General features: G+C 39.2%; 1 protein-coding gene across 1 annotated transcript in view; it reads left to right on the top strand.

Annotated features, from left to right (window-relative positions):
- TIFAB (TIFA inhibitor) overlaps nucleotides 1-14,486 on the top strand; it is a 102,373-nt gene extending 87,887 nt beyond the window's left edge. Inside the window, exon 2 of the mRNA XM_044069687.1 lies at nucleotides 13,685-14,486. Coding sequence (XP_043925622.1) covers nucleotides 13,698-14,231 — 534 coding nt within the window. The 5' untranslated portion in view covers nucleotides 13,685-13,697 and the 3' untranslated portion in view covers nucleotides 14,232-14,486. The remainder of the gene's footprint in view (nucleotides 1-13,684) is intronic.
- Nucleotides 14,487-22,373: the final 7,887 nt, after the last annotated feature.

Genomic DNA, 22,373 nt, shown 5'->3' on the forward strand with positions numbered 1-22,373 from the left:
GAGTGGCCATGATTACCAGAATTTAGCATTCTTTTGGTATTGAGATGGGCCCTTTATGGGGTGAGAGGGGGGTGAAGTTGGCACTGAATCTATCTGCCAGGACATTGGCAATATCCTTGGGATCAGTATATCTACTGCCATTCTGCTGTAGCTCAGAGCAGATCTGAGTATTGCCATTTAGATTCTTGACATAGCTATAGAATGCCTTGTGGTTATCTTTGGAATCTTTGGCAATTTTGTTTTTGTAACTAGCTTTGGAAGATTTTATGAGGGATCTCAGCTTTCTACAGAGGCTGGTGAGGGTGTTTTTTGCATCCTGGATACTTCCTCTTTTCTGCAACAGTTTCTTCCATCTGTTGTATAGCTTGTTTATGGCAGGGGACCACCAGATTGGCTTCCTTTTTTTTAGAGGACAGCATCTTGGTTCTATTTGGGATGGCTTGGTCCAATGTGCTCATACAGCACCTTAGTGTAGGACTCAGCAGTTGAACTTCCAGTTCCCATCTGCATGGGTATCATGAAGTTTGTTACTTCTGACATGAGAAGCATGAAGTTGGCTTTGGAGAAGTTTTTTACAGACGTTTCCTTAAAGGGGGTGGGGTGGGGGTGGATGCGGGTGTTAAATGTGATTATCTTATGGTCTGATCTGACTAATGAGGGGGTGACCACTGGTGTGGAGCATCAGTCTCCCATGTTGGTAATGACCAGGTCAAGAATATTGGTACCCCTGGTGGGACTATGAATTAGTTGCTCTAGGGCATTGAAATTTATGAATTCCAAGAACAATTTAGCAAAGGTGTTGGTACAGGAGTAGTTTTCCCAGTTAATGGTAGGGTAGTTGAAATCACCCAGTATTAGGGTGTTTGGTTGTATCTTAATATTTTTCAGTATGTTTAGAAAGGTGTAGTGAGAATCTTGGGGCATGGTGGGGAATCTGTAGCAAGCTACAGTTTGTATTGCAGTCTTACCTAGTGTTAGTTGCACCTGGAGAATTTCAGATGCATTGTGTTGGGCAGCCAGCCTGGAGGTGTGAATATCCTTGGTGAATATGGACACTCCTCCACCCTTAGTGTTTCGGTCCTGATGTGGTGGCCAAAAAGTGTGGTATGAGTTGTAGCTTGGTATTGCAGGGGTGCTCTCTGGAGCTTTGAACCAGGTCTCAGTTACTGCACAGATATCAATGTTCTCCATTTTTAGGAGATCCTCAAGAAAGTGCATCTTGAGATTTAGACTTCTAGCATTGAGTAGCATTACCTTCAGATTTTGCTTGCTTGTACCCATTACAGTGGTAGTTTTGTCCTTTAAACCTTGCCTAAAAAAGGCACTATAGGGGTGGCAAGAGCCTTAGCCAGTAACCTGAATCCCAGGGGTGACAGGTGCAAACCATCTCTTGCAAAGCATCATGGTTTGTCGAGCATATCGTCCCAGGCAGACAGATACTGGATCCCGTTTGAATGACACCAGAAGCTTAGACAATTATTGAAGTCAATCATTTTGTCCTTATACTGTGGTATCATTCTGGGTGATGGCAGGATGCTACTCAGGGCTAGGGTCATACCTGCCTGGGCTACATGATCTAAGAGCTTTTCCATGTCTCTTTTCATGTAGTCCAGGGAGGTACATCTCAAGTTATTCACTCCAACATGGACAATGACAAAGTCATATTTGTATTTGTTGTAGAGTGACTTAAGTCCATGCATTATGTGGCAGATCCTGGCATCCGACAGGCAGCTTACTGTAATTTTCTCCTTCTTCAGCCTGGTGAGTGGGATATCAGTGTGCCTGACTACCGAGTCACCTATGACTAAAGTGTTGACTATGTTGTCTTGCCTTAGGTGCTGTTGTTGGGTGGCACACTGGTGTTGTGAGCTATGTGACACTTTGGTTGTGCTTGGTGTTTGTTTGCGCTTCAGCTTCGGAGGTCACAAAACAGCCAAATGTAATTTTACTGTTATAGATAAAATTTGGGGGGACAGATAAAAAAAAAAATAGGATGGCACAGTATATTGAATAACAAGGAGAAGGCTTGGATAATTAAATTAGGGGGTTTATTTTCCCCTGGCCTGAATGATCATCTTTGAATGGTGGTTTGTATAAGTTATGTATATGATTCTATGTACTGTGCTATGTCTTTAAATGCTGATTAATCTGCTTAATTAATGTACTTTTTAAGTATTCTTTGAATGTTATGAGTGCATCACTGATGAAGGCCTTGGGGTCAAAACCAGTTTGATTCATGGTTTATATATTAGTATATTAATATATATATATGGATTCACTTCAGAAGCTCGAATTTACAAAATCTCGAACTGCAAATAACAGAAACCAAAAGATCGAGTTTCATAAACTCGAACTTCTGAAGCGAAACCAAAGAAAAAAGACAAACTTCGCTTTTGCAGGGGCCCCCCTGCACCCCACCCACCCCTACTTAAATATACCAACTCCAAGATCGCGCTACAGTGGGGAAATGGGAAATCTCGCGTCTTGCACTGTATGCTGAAGCGCAAGACAGGAGAGTTCTCATTTCCTGTCAACACCGCAAAAGAAATAAAACATTACGTACACACAGAGCATACAAGAATCCTTGCCTCTGTGTGCACGCAATGTATTAAGGTAAGTAAACTCTTATTTTTAAACAATACACATATTCGATTTACTGAAATCTCGATCATATAGTCTCGACCATATGAAATTCGAGATTTCAGTAATTCGATTATGTGAAGTGTTCCCATATATATATATATATATATATATATATTTTTTTTTTTTTTTTTCTCAATCTTTGGTGCTGGCCTCTTTTTTTGAGTTTGATTATGCTTTTTGGCCTTTGCACCTGCCTTACGTGCGAGTACGTTGTGTGGTAGATAGTGCTGTTTCATTCTCACTGGGAGTGAGAAACATTCATTTTAAGTAGCAGATGTTTGAAGCAAGATTTTCAGTGTTTTTGACCTGTTTCATGTTTTTGGCTACATGCTATTTCGGTATGGAACTGTTTTCTCATTTATTTGGCTGTTTTTTGTTGTGGCTGAAGAGCTGAAGGGCAGATGAGCTGAAGAGCTTTGGGATGCATGTGTGATATCTGGCATCCCTTTTGGATTGTGGTTTCGTATATTTCTTCTGATATCAACAACTGTTTTGGTGTGAAACTTTTTGGGGCAGAGTACTGCCTTTTAGTATTGAGATTTAACTTCAGAATTCACATACTTTCGACCACAATTCTTCGATGTGTGAAGAGGATCGCGTGATGGAATGATGTGTATACTTATTGTACATCTATCTAAAGCTAGTCGTATATACTCTTGCCTTTTTTTTCCTTTTTGTGGTAAAGACAGTGACTGAATACTGTTTGGGGCTTTTTGCCATTCGCATTAAGTTAGTTACACAAAGGGGTAATGACATTATTTTTCATTTATTGACAACGAGAGCATTTTTGGGGCCTTCTTAGTGTTTTTTCAAGGCTAAGCATTATTGAATTGAAATACTGACTGCCTTGTGGATATACCAATATTTGAAGTGTGTTTCCGGCTAAACAGGAGTGACTGGGTGATTGAGCCATATAATGTGATTACAGGTGTTTACAACTATTATTGTGGTGATTACTTGGGCACAGTACTGTTTTTTTACAACCAAAATCCAATTATTGGATTTACAGACTTCAGACATTATTTTTTCAATGTTTGAGAAATGCCTAATGGCGGATTAATGTGCAGCACGACCTGTTTATGTATGTGGAACCTGTTGTATGTATTTTTTCTTTCTTTTTGGTAACGGTGATTTAATACTGGTTGTGATATTTACCATATGTATTGAGTTACTGAGTTAATACAATGGGGTATTGACAACATATTTACATCGATAATGTTAATTTCCTTTGGGCCTTCTTAATGTTTGTGCTTTTTAAAGGGCGAGGTATCATCAAAAAGAAGTATTGACTGTTTTGGGGGCACATTAACAGCGGAAGTGTCTCTTGGGTTAAACAAGAGGGATTGGGCAATCGAGTATTTTACTGTGTCTACCATGTTTACGGACTATGATAATGCTGATGTTTCTTGGGGAATGAAATATTGTGAGAGTGAAGTACCAACTGCTTTTTTGATGTCATTTAATATTGGATGTGCTTCTGTAATCAGATTGAATTTTGTTAATATACGTTTAGGTACAAGTTGGGAGATTTTTTGTGCCAAGGTTATTGTTCATACCTCATGAACAGGATTATGTAATACCATTTTTTGGACCCTGGCAGTTTTTTGCAACGGAATATATAATAGTGTTGTGGGGTATGATTTTACAACACTTTTAGGTTGCATAAACGTGGGTACCATTTGACTTGGGAAGAGCTTTTTGGTATTAATAAAGTACTGTTCTAGATATGGGGTGGAACAATGGGGTTCTGGCCATGTTATGTGAATATGTGTATTAATTATGAACAGTGAAGAGTTTCTTGAATGGCCTTTCTGATCATTTAAGATATTTTTTCGTGATATTGGTGTTTTTCATTAATGTATTTGGAGTTCATTTAATTTTGGGCTGGGAATATATACCTGTGTTTTATTGGTGCAAAAAAATGTTTTGCTCTTTTGTTTTATTATAATTAGGTATAGATCATATGTATGGGCTGTTGCTCATGCTATATTAACAGTTCCCAGCTCGAATAATTTTGTAGCCTCCAATTTTATTAAATCGGGTAGATTGGTGGGTTGTTTTTGTGTTTTTGTTGACGTTGAGTCAATTTACCTATGTAGATTATAAGGGAATGCGCATTACACGGTTCAGGAATTTGGGACTAGAGTACTAATATTATATACTGTGGCTTTTGCCACAGTTACATTTTTTGTACATTCTATTACTGTGGTCTCAATAAATCTTGAAGTTTTGTGTATGTAGGGTCTTTGACACAGAATACACAATAATACAAAGTATTATTTATGTATGTGTTATCCGAAAAAAGGGGGGAAACCTGAATATGTTGTTTTGAGTTATGGTTTGATTCTTATTTTTTATCTATTTTTATAATAGGCATATTGTTTGTTTAGGCTGTATTGTATCTAATATTTTTGTATATAGATGTGACTTCAAGCATTGCAAATCTAATATAGTATTAATGGCCTTGAGGGATTATTGGGCTATTGTGTTGTAAGTTTCAGTGTATTTAATTGAAATTGGATCAACCTGTATTTTGTTGTGAATAATTTTGTGATTGCATATATCATATTGAAGTGATCAAGGGATATTAGGCACATTCTGCCCACATTTCACATTTAACAGTTGTTATTTCTATAAGATCATGGATTTGGTGTCCATTATACAGGGATTGTCATCTGATTAGGATGACGTACATGTTTTTGGGCTTGTTGATCATAATGAAAGTATTGATAGCAATGTTAGGAACCCGGATAATATCTGTAGGGATTTGTTTGAAAGCTTACCAAAAGCATGTCCTCACTTAGGACTAATGTCTGGCATTTAAAATTGTTTTGGGCATATCAAGCCAAAAATATTACACCAAGGGGTTTAAGAATTCATACACAACCCTTTGTTAGTGCGCCAGATGATGGGTTGTTGGAAGAATAGGCATCTGTGCAACAACAAGCTACGATGTCCTTTGTTAATGTTTTGTCTTCCTATTATGAACTCATCATAGTAACTAATACCAATGAGATTAAACAAATTTGTGAGGAAGTGAAAGCTTTTGATGGAGAGCCCCGGTTTAAGTTATGCTTCACCAAACTTTCCCAGCATTTGTTATCCTTGGAAAAACTAAAAAAATTACACACATTTCAAAGAGATTTGACAGATTATGACAAGGGCAAACCTTTTGGACTGAGAAAAATGGTAAATTTTTGTTGATGGGCAGCCTGGGGTGGGGAAGCTTAGGAAGAAGAGACCTAGATCAATCTTAAAGAGATCGAAGACCGATTATAGCAGTACGTCAGGGGAAGATTCGTCTGCTACTGAAAGAGAACAAGTACTCACTCAGGTGTCACCAGCGCATAAGAAATCCAGAGGTTTGGATGACCCTTTAGGAATAAACAACGTAGGGGTGGTAGAAAACATAGAAGGATTGAAAAATGTGGAAACACTGTTACAGGTTTTTATACCCCAGTAACTGAAGTTTCTAATGTGCACAATAACTCCTCTGTTAACTTGACTAATGCTGAAATACAGTTATTGAATAAAAGACTATCATATGTTCCTGGCTTTTTTGTGAATGAAGACTCTGTAGTCACTGATGTATTAGCATTTTGTCGTCTGCTGAATTTAAAATTATTTTTTGGTGGACAAGATAATAGTCGGACGAGTAGGGATTTTAGGTTTTGGAAATCCAATTTTCAACCTCCTATGGCTAAATTTGTGTCTGTGTTTCAGGAATATTCTCTGAAAGATCTGCATTTTAAATTAAATGATTCCTGTATGTTAGGTCACGACTTATCTGAAGAGGAACAAGAAGCTTTGACAAATTTGAAAAATAAATCCAACATTGTCATTGCATCTGCGGACAAAGGAGAAGTGGTGGTGGTCATGGACCTTCAGTATTATTTGAATGAGGCTTATAGACAGTTACATGATTCCAGATACTATATGTCTATGCCGCTTGACCCTACTATGCATTTCAAAAGGGAAATAGATTCCTTTTTGGAACTAGTGATTGAAGAAGGTATTATTGATGAGGGAATGAAACAACAATTGGTGGTGGATGATCCCCAGGAGCAGATTTTATATCTGCCACCCAAAATTCATAAATGTTTGGAAAAACCACCAGGCAGACCTATAGTATCTGGTGGGGGTTCATTGACTGAACCCCTTTCAGTATATCTTACACAATATTTACAGCCTCTATTAAAGATGGTCCTTGCTAGATTGAAAGACACCACCGAATTCCTCCAGATTCTGTCTGACTTACAGTTGGAGGTGGGTTGGATGATGTGCACATTAGATGTTACCGCTCTTTATACAAACATCCCCCATTGGGCTGGACTGGAAGCATTAAAATATTGGCTTGACAAGGCGGACATCTATCCACCCAACTTCAACATCCTGTTAATTTGTATGGCTGAACACATATTAACTAAGAATATGTTCTATTTTCAAGCTGATTGTTTCTGGCAAACACAAGAAACCGCGATGGGGGCCTCTTTTGCCCCCGTTTATGCAAACCTTTTTATGGGGTACCTAGAGGAATTTCTTATTTATGATCCATCACATAATATTTATTTAGGGGAGATGGACATTTGGCGTAGGTACCTTGACGGTTGTTGGCTGATCTGGTGGGATGATGTTACATATTTACTAGAGTTTGTCCAATATCTAAATTAGAACAAATGGGGGATGGAATTTAACTTAACATGCATGATCAGGAGATTCAATTTTTGGATGTTCAAATAACACGCAATTCTGATCATACGTTGTCCACTCAAGTGTTTCGTAAATACCCCCAATATAATAATTTATTGGAGGCTACTAGTTTACATCCCCTTCATACTATCAGAAACATACCCAAATCTCAATTTTTGAGAGTTAGGAGAATTTGTTCGGATCAAAGTACCTATGCATTCCATCAACAGGAACTCATAAAAAGGTTTTGTAATCATGGATACAAGTCAGGGTATATTATGACAGCCAGTAACTGGGCTCAGGATCAGGACTGAGCTAAATTATTGGAATACAGGGTGAGATCAGGTACAGAACAGGACATAATTAAGTTTGTGACTACATATGGAAGAAACATTAATGCGACTAGAAATGTTATTAAAAACAATTGGAATATCCTTTTGCAACCAAGAATTAGCCGGGATACTACCACCAGAGTGTTTATTTTCCTATCGTAGGAGTCGTAATTTGGGGTCATACCTCAGTCATTTCAAATCTGGATTTTAGAAGTCTACTTTTGATTAACAAACTACATTAACTGGGGATAAATTGATGGGGTCCTTTCCCCGTGGACACTGCTCATTCGGTACACATATGCTTAAAACTAAGGAATGTTCTAGTAGGAATACTAGTAAGGTTTATCAGGTTAAGTGCTTTGGTAATTGTGGGACAGATTGGGTGGTCTGTTTGGCCACCTGCTCCTGTTCCGCCTTTTATGTGGGACAGATGTCCAGGCCGCTTAGGATCAGAATGTCTGAACATTTCAATGATATTAGAAACCAGCGTCTGACTAATGCCCTTTACAAACATGTTCAAAATCACAAAACAGCCACATTTCATTTTACTGTTATAGATAAAATTTGGGGGGACAGATCCAGGAAAATGGAATGGCACGGTATATTGAATAACAAGGAGAAGGCTTGGATAATTAAATTAGGGGGTTTATTTTCCCCTGGCCTGAATGACCATCTTTGAATTGTGGTTTGTATAAGTTATGTATATGAGTCTATGTACTGTGCTATGTCTTTAAATGCTGATTAATCTGCTTAATTAATGTACTTACAATACTATTTAAGTATTCTTTGAATGTTATGAGTGTATCACTGATGAAGGCCTTGGGGCCGAAACCGGTTTGATTCATGGTTTATATATTACTATATTAATATTTTTTTTTTTCTCACTCTTTGGTGCTAGCCTCTTTTTTTTGAGAGTCATATTTGTACCTGTTGTGGAGTGACTTGATTGCATGCATTATGTGGCAGATCCTGGCACCCAACAGGCAACTAACTGTAATTTTCTCCTTGTTCAGCCTGGTGTGTGCCTGACTATAGAGTCACCTATGACTAAAGTGTTGGGTATGTCGTCTTGCCTTAGGGGCTGCTGTTGGGTGGCACACTGGTGTTGTGAGTTATGTGACACTTTGGTTGTGTTTGGGGGTGGTGTTTATTTGCATTTCAGCTTCGGAGGCCCTTGTTGATTGGGCAGGTTAACGTAAGAGCCTCCGCATATCTGGGTTTTGTGTTGCTATGTGTGGGCTTTGAAGGACTATGTGTTGTTTGAGGTGTTGTGTGGGTGTTAACTTTCTCCTCTTGACTGTCTAGCACAATCTTGGCTGGAGAGAGCTTTGCTTCCAGTTTAGCTATGTAAGTGCATCTCTCGCGGGTGAACTCTGGCTAGTCACCTTGCGAGGTGAGATACATCAGGGAAACCCAACTATCTGTTTACATACCACCTGTACCCAGGTAACATGCAGTCATTACCTAGTCTATCATCCAGAGATAATTCAGTTTCTGGGGTCTCATCCTGTCTACCCAGCCACTCCTTCATATATTTAAAAGTATAATTAACAACAAAAATACTTATAAATTAAAGTACTACAAATTAGTATAATTCAGTTTCTTAGTACTTCAAGAACTGGAATGTCTACTAACACAAACCATGTGACATTCCTTAAAGACCTAATCATGATAAATACAGTAAATACACATCAATAGTCAAACAGAGAAAAAACATCAAACTAAATTTCCCAACTCAGTTTCCAAACATCACTGTCCAAAACATATTGGAAAATTAAGTCAGTCAGTAAGTATCTGCTCTTTGTATAACAGTAGTATTTAAACAAATGAAGAAGTGGCCAGCAGAGGAAAAAATCACCCCTCAATACATATCACAAGATACTCAAATGTACCCCAACAGTACAGTATACCACACCAAACTATTAAACTGGTACAAATCATCCTATCTTTTATTCCCCGTGAGCAATTTACCCTAAAACTTTAAACAATCTTTTTTCGCCATTTGTTTGTCCCCAGCTGACCATCAGCTGCCCAGTTGCATCGTTTTACCTTATGTGTTGCCTGTACTGTCCCTTAGGGCTGGGACCACATCACTGATGAGTTGTGAAGGGATAATTAATCATACATCCTTCTATAGGAATTTTTGGTATGACTTTACCTGAGCAGGACTAGTGGTATTACATGCATTACCACACATAACATCAGTTAGGTCTAGACCCCCCCCCCCAAAATGTTAATGTTAAGGCAATCTATCCTGTAATTATGACACCAACCCCCATCACCAGGGATGCATTCTTGTCACAGGTAGAAACAGACCTTCCTATCTCCCCCCCTCCCAGACTGGGCAGGCCAGCAAAGTCACTTCTCTCCCTCCCTCACCATCCCAGCTGATCTAGCATCCAAGCCACTAATTGATCTCTTGTCACTCAGTCAATGTCCGGACTCCATCCCTCTGTGCCACATAGTCAGAACCCATCTTTAAACAATCCTCATGCCTCTTAAGCATATGTACAGATCATCCAATAAACTCTATCTACAAACATTGTAACATGAGCCATAGACAGTCCTCAATGGAGTAAAGTCCCTCTCCCACACTCATGCAAACCTACAGTTTACTACTTCAAGAAGTAGGTTATTCCTCAGCAAAGATACCATCTTAGGCCACCAATTATATGTAAAATTTGATGACAGACAGAAATCACCTACCAGTTATTGAATAGGCATACCCTGCAAGGGGGCCCACCATATAACAAATTTCATGCATCAAACATTCACTTCACTTGCCAACACTTAGCCCTCTAAATGTCTAAATAACTCCACATTTTAACATGAAATAGGTGCATCCCTCTTTTTTTTTTTTTTTTTTTTTTTTTTTAGTTTTGTGCAAAAGATACTCTTTCTTATTCAGCAGCTGCGATACATAATTATTTTATCTCTCTGTGGCAGATCTGAGTATTTTAATCCAGAATGCACTGATAGTTTCCTGTCAATTTAGAGCTTCATTTCTGTAAAGGTACAGTGGTTCTACATGCAAGTGCACATCAGATCACATGTTTATGAGCTGTAGTGTTCATGTTAGTCTAAGAATTCTTTATCAATGGGCCAGTAGCAGGACTTTTAGAGTAACCTTCATTATACATCCATGGTGTCAGACATGAACCAGAAGTATATGCAACACCATGGTATCACTGTAGCATGCTATTTATGACACTTAAAGGATGAACGGGCACTCCATTTCTGTACTAATGGAATTACATTATAAAGTTAAATTCTTGGCAATATTTCATATACACAAAAGTGAGTGAAGAATGAAGTGCTATTACAGTCTTCAGCTTGTCTGTGAAAAGGGCAGTGTGTAAAGGCCCATTATCCATCCATCCACAACCGCTTTTCCTATTTTTGCACATGGGGTTGGGATGCCATTTCAACAGTGACAATCATCTAGAGCCAATGGTCATACCATCAGGTGGCTAGCTCTGCTGCAGTTGTTATTCCATGTCACACATTCAAATGCACACTCACATCTATGGCCAGTTTAGAGTGTCCAATCCACCTAGTGCATGTCTTTGGAATGTGTGAGCACCCAGAGAAAATCCATGCAAACACAGGTAGGATATGCAAACTTACTCAAAAAACACCCTGGTTGAGAGTCAAACTGGAGATCCTCTTAATGTGAGACAACAACACTACCTGCTGTACTACTGTGCCATCTGTAAAGATTCACTATGTCACTGCAAAATGTAGAGCAATGAGCTTACACTGTCAGTATTACTGTGAAAAGCAGGCTACCCTTATACACAATCACTAAACTTATTTTTGTAAACCTCTGCCAAACTGCATTTTTAGGGGTTACAAGCTCCCTTGCAGCCCCTCACCCATTCCTTATATGTGATTTTGTTCACTTCTTCTTGGGAGGGTTGGGGCCATGTTTACCAATTCTGATTAGTGACCCAAGCAATGTAAGAGGTGGCTAGGGAGCAAAGCCAGATCATGGGCAAATGGTGCCACAGTGTTCAAACCTGTCAGTGCACATACTGTTTTCTTCTTTACTTCTACAATTTTACAGATATTTGGATTTAATTTAAAACTTGTTTTCTAATTTTACATTACAAATACTGATAGCTGTTTGCTAAACAAAGAGTAAAGCCTCACAATGAAAACAGACTTAGCATGAACAGTAAACTTCTCTGTCCTAACTCACATTTATTGAAACGGCATTGAAACCCACATTCAAAGAAAATGCATCATGCCAGTATCAGATTAAGTTTACCTTTGGGCTGTTTTCAGACCACAGGCTTCTTGCATACACTTTCAGGACCGTGCATACATCCATGTGTTCTTTGATTCACTTTTATGATTGTATTAAATTACATTCCTTGTATAATACAGCACCACTTGTTAGAATGTGTTCTAAATTTGTATTGTTTAACATTTTTCCAGTAAGCAATGAAACAAAATGTATGAACCAATAATGACAAAACTACCAATTTCCAAACATTTCACCCATAAAATGCCACTCAAACATCTGTCATTATAATCCACCAATATCAGTCAATATGCACAATCTCTGCAGAACTGAAAGTCATCTGAATAATTCCACATTAAAGAGATCTGTAACTAATGGAAAGGTTGTTACTGACAAGCAACTTTATATGTCAGTGTTTCATCTACAAATTCAGTGCCTGCTGCCCTTGAAGAATTAATTACCTATGTTACATTAAAAAGAAAATTTGGGAAGCTGGTAATATTGCAACAGGAAATGGCTGGCAAACCAACAGCAAGTCCATTCCAACAAAGGCACACACACAGGAGTATACCACCTGCATCCTCCCATAAAGTGCACAACAGTATCAGCATTACATCTACATGGTATGGGAGTTGAACCCACAGGCTTTCAAAGCAAAGGCAAGTATACTACCTGTTGTGCTACTGACTGCAATTTGCTAAACGAAATAGTTGCACATTGAAAACAGACAGTATGAGCAACAGTAGACTTTTCTTCCCTTGAAATGAGTAATTCATTGAAAATGCAGTAAAACTCATAATTCCTTTAGCAGTCTGGTAGTTGATGTAGAGAATTCAGGTTCTTGTCTCCGATAATTAAGGTACATGATTTGAGCCTGAGTAAGTTAACTGGCTAATCTTCTTTCCTTAACTAGAATATTTCACACATATACACACACGCATATGTAAATTCTGCATGTCTCTTTCACACAGCAGCTAGTACAGAATGTGCTTACATCTGTGTTAGCATGTGTGTTGTATTAAAGACGGAGAGTGCATGTATGCCTTCTGAAAGGAGAGGAGGTTGCCACAGCGTTAAATAGGAAATGTTTAATTTTTCTAAATTAATTAAAAAGTTAATTTGGAAGCCAGCTGGCCAGTGCCCCCCCCCCCCCCACACACACACACACACACACACACGCACAGACAGACACACACACACAGCCATCAGGCCTTAGGTAAATGCCTAGGTTGCCTAGTGCTGGATAAGCTCTGCTAGAGAGGGAGAGTAATGTCAAAGAAGACTCTTGTATCTCATCTCAGGGGAGGACTGGGGACATGTTTGCCACCTATAATCCCCAGTAGAGTCGGGAGATGAACAAAGGCATATGAATACAAAGGGTGGAGTACAGGGATAATGTCATTTGCAAAAGTGGATGGGCATCCCTTGGGACTCTTCAGCCATGCAAAGGGATATCTTAGGGCCTAAAATTAAATATATTCAGATAGTTGCCTATTTGCCATTCATAATACAGCTGTGCTCTCACCACATAAATGGGAAATGAATGGGGAATAGAAGCTGTAGTGGTGATTTGATAATGAGCAGGAATAGACGAGAAAAACTTCTCAGTAAAAACATTTTTGAGTATGGTTTCTCATTGGAGAGGTATATTTGTTATTATTCAGAGGTTATGTATTTAGTTTGATGTGTTGTCATTCAAATTCACTATATATATCTTCTGCTTTCATGAATAGGAAGCTATGATATCATCAAAACTTTTGCTCTGGTTTCCTAGATACGGTACTGCTATGAACAGTAATCAAAATCCCTGCTGTGGGCAGATGGAGGAATCAGTAAGTGTGCTTAAAGTTGCCCTGTATCATCCAGACCACAACTGTGGCATCTTCCAAGGGATTCCTGATCAGATAAAATGCACTATGGATAATCTATATATTGGAAGAGGACCTCAATGCAATGTGACACTTAAGCATCAACAGGTATCCCGCTGCCACCTACAGCTGGAGCCATATATGAGAAAACAAGTTCCTTATCTGCAGTTCTCCCTAAAAAACCTTAGCAACAAACACTCAGTGACTGTAAATGGACTGCAACTCCAATACCTGCAACAGATTACTCTGACATCATCCAACAGGATCATATTTTGTGGCATTCAGATGGTAATTGAGTTGGACTTTGGGATGTCCACTGCTAATTTTTTGTGTTGTTTCACTTTCAGTGAGTCTCCTCTAATTCAGAACTACAAACCAGAGGAGTCTGATGAGCATGAAACAATAGCAGTTCATCAACAGCTTACAAAAAATCAAATAGCAAACACATTTTAAAAGACATTTTACTGAAGCATGATTGTATTACTATACTGATTATTCCTTGCGTGAAATAAAATGGTTGCTTTAATTCCACGAAAATAGTTATGTAACCATTCAAGTTAAAAATTTTTCTTCATGTTAGCTTTCTTTCATTTTCAGCTGCTTATCTGCTATGGGTATTCCTCAAAATGCCTGATGAAATCTAGATATATATGTGTGTATATATATATATATATATATATATATATATATATATATATATATATATATATATATGGGTCTACTTCAGTAGACCGACTGCTCACTTACCCGACACCCAGTTGCCCAAGATGACAAGGCCGACACCTTCAGAAGATCAACATCTGGAAGACTGACATTTTCATGTGAGGTAACTAACCACTTGGCCATCCCAATAAAATTAACTAAAGTAAGTAAAACTAAACCCACTGATGAGGGGGACTTTGCCCCCCCACACACACCCCTATATGGGGGGCTTTGGCCCCCCACACTCCCCTACCTAAATATATTAACTCCAAAAATGCACTACTGTGGAGGTAAGAGGCAAAGTTCAACAGGATGGCCAAGCGGTTACTTACCTCGCATGAAAGGTCGGTCTTCCTGATGTCTTCTGAAGGTGTCGGTTTTCTCGTCTTCAGCAACTGGGTGCCAAGTAAGTGAGCGGTCAGTCTACTGAAGTAGACCCATATATATATATATATATATATATATATATACTTTGAGTTTTTCAGAGATCCTTTATAAACATCAGATTATATTTAGAAAACTGTTTTAAGATCCTTTATAAAATTCTGATAGTTCACTTTCTTTTGATGCAAATGTGATCAACAAATGTATATAGAATGTATATAGAACCATTAACATTTGTTAGCTGTCTGGTTTCTGGGTTTTGCTATGAAACTTTGGAAAATGTGTATTTTTACTCTAGCTATAAACATGACTGTCATGTTTTCTGAAAAAAACATAAGGTTTTATTAACTTTAGAACAAGCATTTAAAACTGTAATTGCATAAAATGTGTCTTACAAGTTGAATGTATAGCTTATGTTACAGAAAATATAATTTTATTCTAGTTTTACTTTTTCCGTTTATTGTACAATTTGCTGTTTCACTTAGAATTAACTGCTGCTAGATTTACTATGGTACTGTAATGAAGTAATCTTTTCTTCTAAACCAAAATAATTAGGACACTCAAGAAACTACATTTTGTTAGGACACAGACACACATGGGAGATGTATTAATTACATTGCAGTTAATTATGGCATAAATATCCCTTTTTCAATTTATTTTTTGTAGCTCTTTACTCATTGCATGTAGAGTCTCTACAGTAGATTCAGCAATTTCACCACATAACGTGTATTGCCCCTAATTGCTTATTATCTTGTGCTATTGTCTGGCTTATTATCTTATGTACGACTTACTGTTTCTCTGTTCTCTTTGCTTTTTCTTCTTTGTGAATTATTTAATCCAGGTAGTAAGTGCAAATGGTCAATCATGATTAGTGTGCCACTCTGGTAAAAAAAATGTAAAATAAAATAAAATAAACCTGGGGATTCAATAAACTCCATGTAGGCTTAGAGAGAAGCCTACTTGGAGTTTGCATGTTTGTGCGGTGAACAGCAGTGCTAATTATACATGCATGCTGCACACTGCATTTAAACATAAACAAGCTTGGTTTCATAGCTAGCAACAGTGTCACCAGCCAGGAATATATATATTGTTTTGTCTTTGAGAAGGCAGTGATGACTTGCTCCCTAGAGATAAGGGATGTGGGGACAAAGGGGTAAAGTTTTCACTGAAGCTGTCTGCCAGCAAGTTGGCTATATCTACAGCATTTGTGTATGTGGTATCCTTGACCATCAGTTTGTGGACATATTTGAAGAAGACCTTATGATTGTCTTTAGTAGATGTGGCCAGTTTGGACTCGAAGTTTGCTTTGGAAGATTTCATTAGTGCTCTTATTTGCTTGTTCAGGCTAAAGAGAGATTGCTTTCAATTAAGCACCTGCTCCTTCTTGGTCCTGGACAGCATTTTTTTCCTTTCATTATAGATTTTGTTTATTGCAGATGTCCACCAGACAAGTTTACTCTTCCTTGAGGAGGAGGATTTTGTCATGTCAGGTATTCCTGACTCCATGCAGCTATATAAATGCTCGGATAGTGCTTTGGCATAGGTTTGGACATATGTATCAGTTCTTATGGAGGGGGAGGGGGCTGTGAAGCTGTTTATACCTTCCCTCAGGACATTAGGGGAGGGGGTCGGGGGTGATGGTGACTTCGAAAGTGACCACTCTGTGGTTGGATATTACCAGGGATAATGACACTGTAGGGATGCTACAGTGGTTACTCATGTTGGTTAATACCAAGTCCAAGATATTATACCTCTTGTGGGGGTGTCAACCAGCTGGTCCAAGGCATTTGCATTGATGAAATCAAGGAATCTCTGGGCATTTGTGTTTGGCATGAGTAGTTCTTCCAAACTATGGTTGGATAGTTAAAGTCACCCAAGATCAGGGTAAAGGATTGAATCTTGATAAATTCTAAGAGGTCCAGATAAGTGGAATGGGCATTTTGAGTCAAAGTTAGGGGCCTATAGCTAGCTATGATTTGAATTGGGGTCTTGTCAGTTGTTAATTGCACCTGGAGTGTCTCCTGTGCATCATACTGTTTGACCAGCGTGGAGCTGTGCATGTCTTTTATATATATTGCAACTCCACCTCCTTTTGCTTTGCTTCCCATGGTTTGGGATTTGAATGTATGATAGGATGAGTAACCTGGTATGGCTGGGGTGCTCTCCACAGCTTTGAACCAGGTTTCTGTGACTGTACAAGTGTCAGCATCTTCCAGGGTTAAGAATGCTTGCAATGAGTGCAGTTTCATGTTTAGACTCCTAGTGTTTAGCAGCATCATCTTTAATTTGCGTTTTGATGAAATTTTCATGGCATTGCCTAAAAATGGCACTATGGGGGAGGTAAGAGCTTTTGCTAGGAGCCTGAAGCCCAAGGAAGACAGATGCAGGCCATCTCTGGCAAAGCATTGTGGTTTGTCAATCATGTCATCCCAGGCTGTCAGGTACCAGATCTCCTTGGAATGACACCAGAAACTAAGCCAATTTTTAAAGTCAGTCATTTTCTGTCTGTATTGAGGCATCATTCTGTGTGATGGCAGAATGCTGCTTAAGGCTAGGAACATACCTGCCTGGGACACATATTCAGTGAGCTCGATCATGTCTCTCTTCATATAGTCCAGGGAGATATGTCTCAAGTCATTCACACCCAACACAGACTAAGACAGAGTTATAAAAGGACCTGTTGAAATACTTGAGTGCATGGGTGATAACTGTGACTTTCTCCTTATCCAGCCTGAGGGGAATATCTGTGTGTATCACAATGGAGTTTCCTATGACTAATATGTTGGGTTTATGTTTAGGCGTTAGTGACTGTGAAGCACAGGTGAGTGAACTATGTGTGGTGTTTGGTGTGGTGGGCAGTGGAGTTCATGTGTGTTTTTGCCTCGGAGGCCTCTTTTGTTTGGATATGTTTTTGTTGAGGACCTCTGCATATGTGGTTGTATGTTGTGTAGGTGTGGGTGGTGTTTAAGGTGTGGTGTTTGTGTTAACAACCTTTTTAGTGCCAGATATACTGGCTTCGGAGAGAGAGCAATGACTCTAGGTTCATAATGTAATTGCATCTCTCACAAATTGTGTTCCTAGGTGGCAGTTGTTACACTGTCTCAGGATGCCCTTATCAACCAGACTGGCAGGAGAAAGTGTAGGAAATTGTCCATCCATATTTGTCAGAAATTAAGGGAGAAAGGCCAGAGAGAGCTAAGAGGGTAAAGGGTGGAAGGTCTAAGAGTAGTACTACTAAGTGATCACACAAGTGCTACTAAGAAAATCTTTAGCTGGAATATCTCAAAAAGGGTTAAAAACATGTAGCTGCAGCTCTGGATGCAGCAAACCTGTATCCAGATTATACTACTCAATGTAAGAGTTGAGAACACAGAAAACCTCACAAAGAAGCACAGATTAACTACTTACAGTCAAAAAAACAGAACTCACAGTATGAAAAAATACAGTTAAACAGTTAAATATGACTGCAAACTGGGAGCCATTATTGAATCCCCAAATTATGTGGATATTCTACGAAAAGGCTTTACAGACACTGATGTTTGGTGCCAGAGCCATGGGCTTAAGCTCAATGCCAAGAAATGTATAGTTATCCCCTTTGGGGAAAAACATGTACCCGTGAATTACCACATAGATGGCAGTACACTAAACACCGAAAGTGTGATAAGAGACTTAGGGACACAGGTGGACAGTGGTCTCACCTTCGATAACCACATCGCCACAACAGTCAAGAAATCCTTCTATGTGGCACACCTCATCACTAAGGGCTTTTCATCCAGAAAAAAGGAAGTCATTGTCCCACTGTGCTCATCCCTCATTAGACCCATTATAGAATATAATGTCTGATTTGGTATGTACCTCTCAGGACATCTGCAACAATTGGAAAGGCCGCAGAAATACTTCACTAAAAGAATCACAGGCCTAAAGCAGATGCCCTATGCTAACCGTCTAAAAAAACTCCACCTATACTCTGTTGCATATTGTCTACTCAGAGGTGATCTCTGCTTAACATACAAGGCTGTGTCAAACCCAGAGCTGTTGGACATGCTACACTTAAAGAAATCTCAATCCCTCAGAGACACATGCTCCATGGATCTAAACCTTGTCATCACAATGAACAAAACATGCTGGAGGGATAGATTCCTGACCCAGAGACTCTCCAGACTCTGAAACAGACTGCCCATACATGTCAAGCAGAGTGCCTCTTTGGCCCTCTTCAAAAGGAACCTTGATGACTGGATGACAGATAGGAAATTCACCCAGGGGATCACGTTAGTCCTCCTGCTAGACAGGGGTCTAGGAAAGTAAATAATGTGGGAAGAAATAGCCAGGGAATTGTTATGGCTAGGCTTGTATAGGTCCTAAGGCCGATAGCCTAGTACCAACCTATGAACCTATGAAATGCAGTAAAATGCAATTAAACAGTAATGAATTGCAGCAAATAGTGATGAAATACAGTTAAACAGTAATGAAATGTAGTTAATCAGTAAATTACTTTAAAGAAGTGCAAATGTGATAAATTTGCTTGCAATCACAACAGTAAAAACAGCTCAAATAAAGCAGCAATTCAGTACAGTACTGTTATCAATTTAATAAGGCTACCAACAATCTCTACGGGGAATCGAGCATACCTCCCTCAAAAATGTAACATCTGCTGGAGGTGTTCAGAGGGACAGTGTTACGCCTATATTAGAAATAATGAGGTCCACTCTGTTGTCCATATTGTAATTATCTTGTGTTTTTGCGTTCATAATGGAAATAATCCCCCGTGAGCTTCTTCATGGCTGTGGCATCAATCCTTTGTATGTGTTGATATTGTATGTATTATACCAATACCACACTTGGATTCAATGATTGTCCACAATTTACAGTCATCCACAAAGCTGATTGGAGAAGGGATGTGTAAGTCAGTTTTGATGTCTGACACAAATAATGGACTGGAAAGGGGCTAAAGCAGAGCCCTGGGTTATGGACCTGGTCACTGGACTCAAGATAGAGGTGACTTCACACACTGCAACATATTTCCCTGTCATGTATGTATTCCAGTTTTCTACTTACCTGGTGGCATAGGTATTTATGGCCACTTTTCACAGTTTCTGTGTAACACCTGACTGTTGATTTATGTCAGATGTCTTGGACAGGTCAAGTTACACAGGATGATAGTGTTGTCATCATGCAGGATCTTGGTATCCATCTTGAAAACTGCAAACAGATGTAACAGACATGATGTTGCCTGAATAAATCAAACATGGGTTTAGTACACAGTCAGGATATTACCTGTGTCCTTTTAGAGAAGGTCTATGATGACTCCTTGGCCTACCTCACAGAGGAGGAGAGTCAGAATGGGTGTATAACTCCATGCATCAGGTGATAGTCCCCCAGAATCAGAAGAATGCATGTTGCTGTACATCCTTCTATAGGAACATAGGCTATCTCAAGACTGTGTTGACATACAGATCCAACTATGTCTAATAGGTCAGGTTTTAAATCATGCTATAGGCAACCTGTGATGTTGTCAGGGCCCATTGCTTCTGTATTATTAGCCATAGAGAGCACACAGTTGTGCTGCCCTGGTGAGAATAAAAACTGAGTAATGTTTGCATGTATACATTAGCTGATGGCAAGTGGCGACAGGGTGGTGCCACAAACTGTCAGCTAACAGATTGTCTGTGTCCTCTGCATGGGTATGTCTGCTGACATCAACACACAGGTCTGTGCTTAGTTGTGCATTCTACTTAACATTTCATATGTATTGGAATAAATGATTTATGACAAGACCTCCATACAGCCTAGGTCATTCATCACATCCCACACACTGTTGCAATACACACATATGTACAACTGTACCAATGTCACGTACTTACATCATTTGCTCAACATATGCCTGTACATGTGTCACAGTCAGGCTGTGTTTGAGTGGTCTGATGTCATATCAGGACACATTAGGGAGCAGTTGTTTGTAGCTCATGCAGAACATTTCTTGACACAAATGCTAATAGTCACACAACGAGGCACACAATGGTGCTGGTGACCCCTCAATAATCCTTGGGTGTAGCAACACAACTGCATGTGCAATGAATTACACAAGGTTGCCATTGCATCACAACATGTGATACATCAGTTGTGTATATCACAACATAATTGTGCATGAGACAAGATGTATACAATCATGTAATCAATATGAATTGATATTGATGTCAGTCACAGAACATTTAATGATGGTATGTAGACACATGCACACCTGTGCCATACTGCAAGTGTCACTGTAATGGTTGAATGTGAACTATGTACAAGGTTGATATGCTCCACTACAAAAACACATGTCCTAATGTGCCACCAATATACATAACTGTGTATCATAACATGTCAACAGTTCTCAAGAGGCATATTACTACAGCTGTTTTAGAAGGAGCATGTACTGCAGCGGTATCAATGACCATTAATACATTAGCTCACATCACAGATTGTAAGACTCTTTTGTAGCCATACTGCACATCCACACCTCTATATAGCAAATGTCAATAACAGCAACATTGACATGTCAAACATTCATAGGGTCATAGGACATTATTAGGCTAATGGCCAACATCACATGAAATCCTAACCATTATTATACCCTTTAAAAAGTCCCTATCATCTATATTATTGAAAATCGTAAGCCTATTGTGCGTATGTGTATATTTGCTTGATTGCATTACAGCTTGCCACTGTCCACATGGGACATGTGCACCATATCATGACAGAATTAGCAATCACACATGCAGTGGTCTTAAGATGGCTTGCAGAGGCTCATGGAATGACTCTGCTTCGTGATGTGTGTATGTATATTTGACATGAGTACAAACTCCACTGATCTGCAGGAAGGATGTCATGTGGCCGGTAGAAAATGAGGATGATGTATGCATGGAGCAACATGAAAGGTGTTCAAAGTGGGAGTGCAATGAAGAATGATTCCAAAGATCATACAATGGCCATAACATACTACCAAACACACACAGCAGTAGACTGGGCCTGATTTGAATATTACCTATGTAGGTACAGGATATGAATGCCATACAATGTCACAGTAGCAGCACCACATATGTCTGATTTAACAGTGTCATGTTGCACTTCATAGAGTATGATAGCATTACTGTATGCTGAAAAGAACATGTTGGATGGAGTGTCTGACATGGCTGTGAAGTCACATCTCTGTGTAAAATTGTCTCAAAAAGTGATATGTATATGTACAGACATATACAACTTTACCCCTCTCTCCTACCCTAAAGGACCAATCACAATACCAGAGGAATGCCAGGCACCCAGCATTACTGCAGCACAGGTTAAAGCTGCATTGTCCAAGGCCAAGAAAACAGCTTCCATGGGACACAACAAAATCCCTGGATGTGTTCTACATGAATTGCAAAGTGAACTGGCACCACATCTGTGTGTCCTGTTCAATCACAGCCTCACCTCAGGCTTTGTCCCTACCAAATGGTGCACTGCTACAGTCATCCTTCTCCATAAAGGGGG

The sequence above is a fragment of the Protopterus annectens genome, chromosome 4.part0, assembly GCF_019279795.1.
Source record: "Protopterus annectens isolate FY-2018-M chromosome 4.part0, PAN1.0, whole genome shotgun sequence".
Classification (NCBI taxonomy): Eukaryota; Metazoa; Chordata; order Ceratodontiformes; family Protopteridae; genus Protopterus; species Protopterus annectens.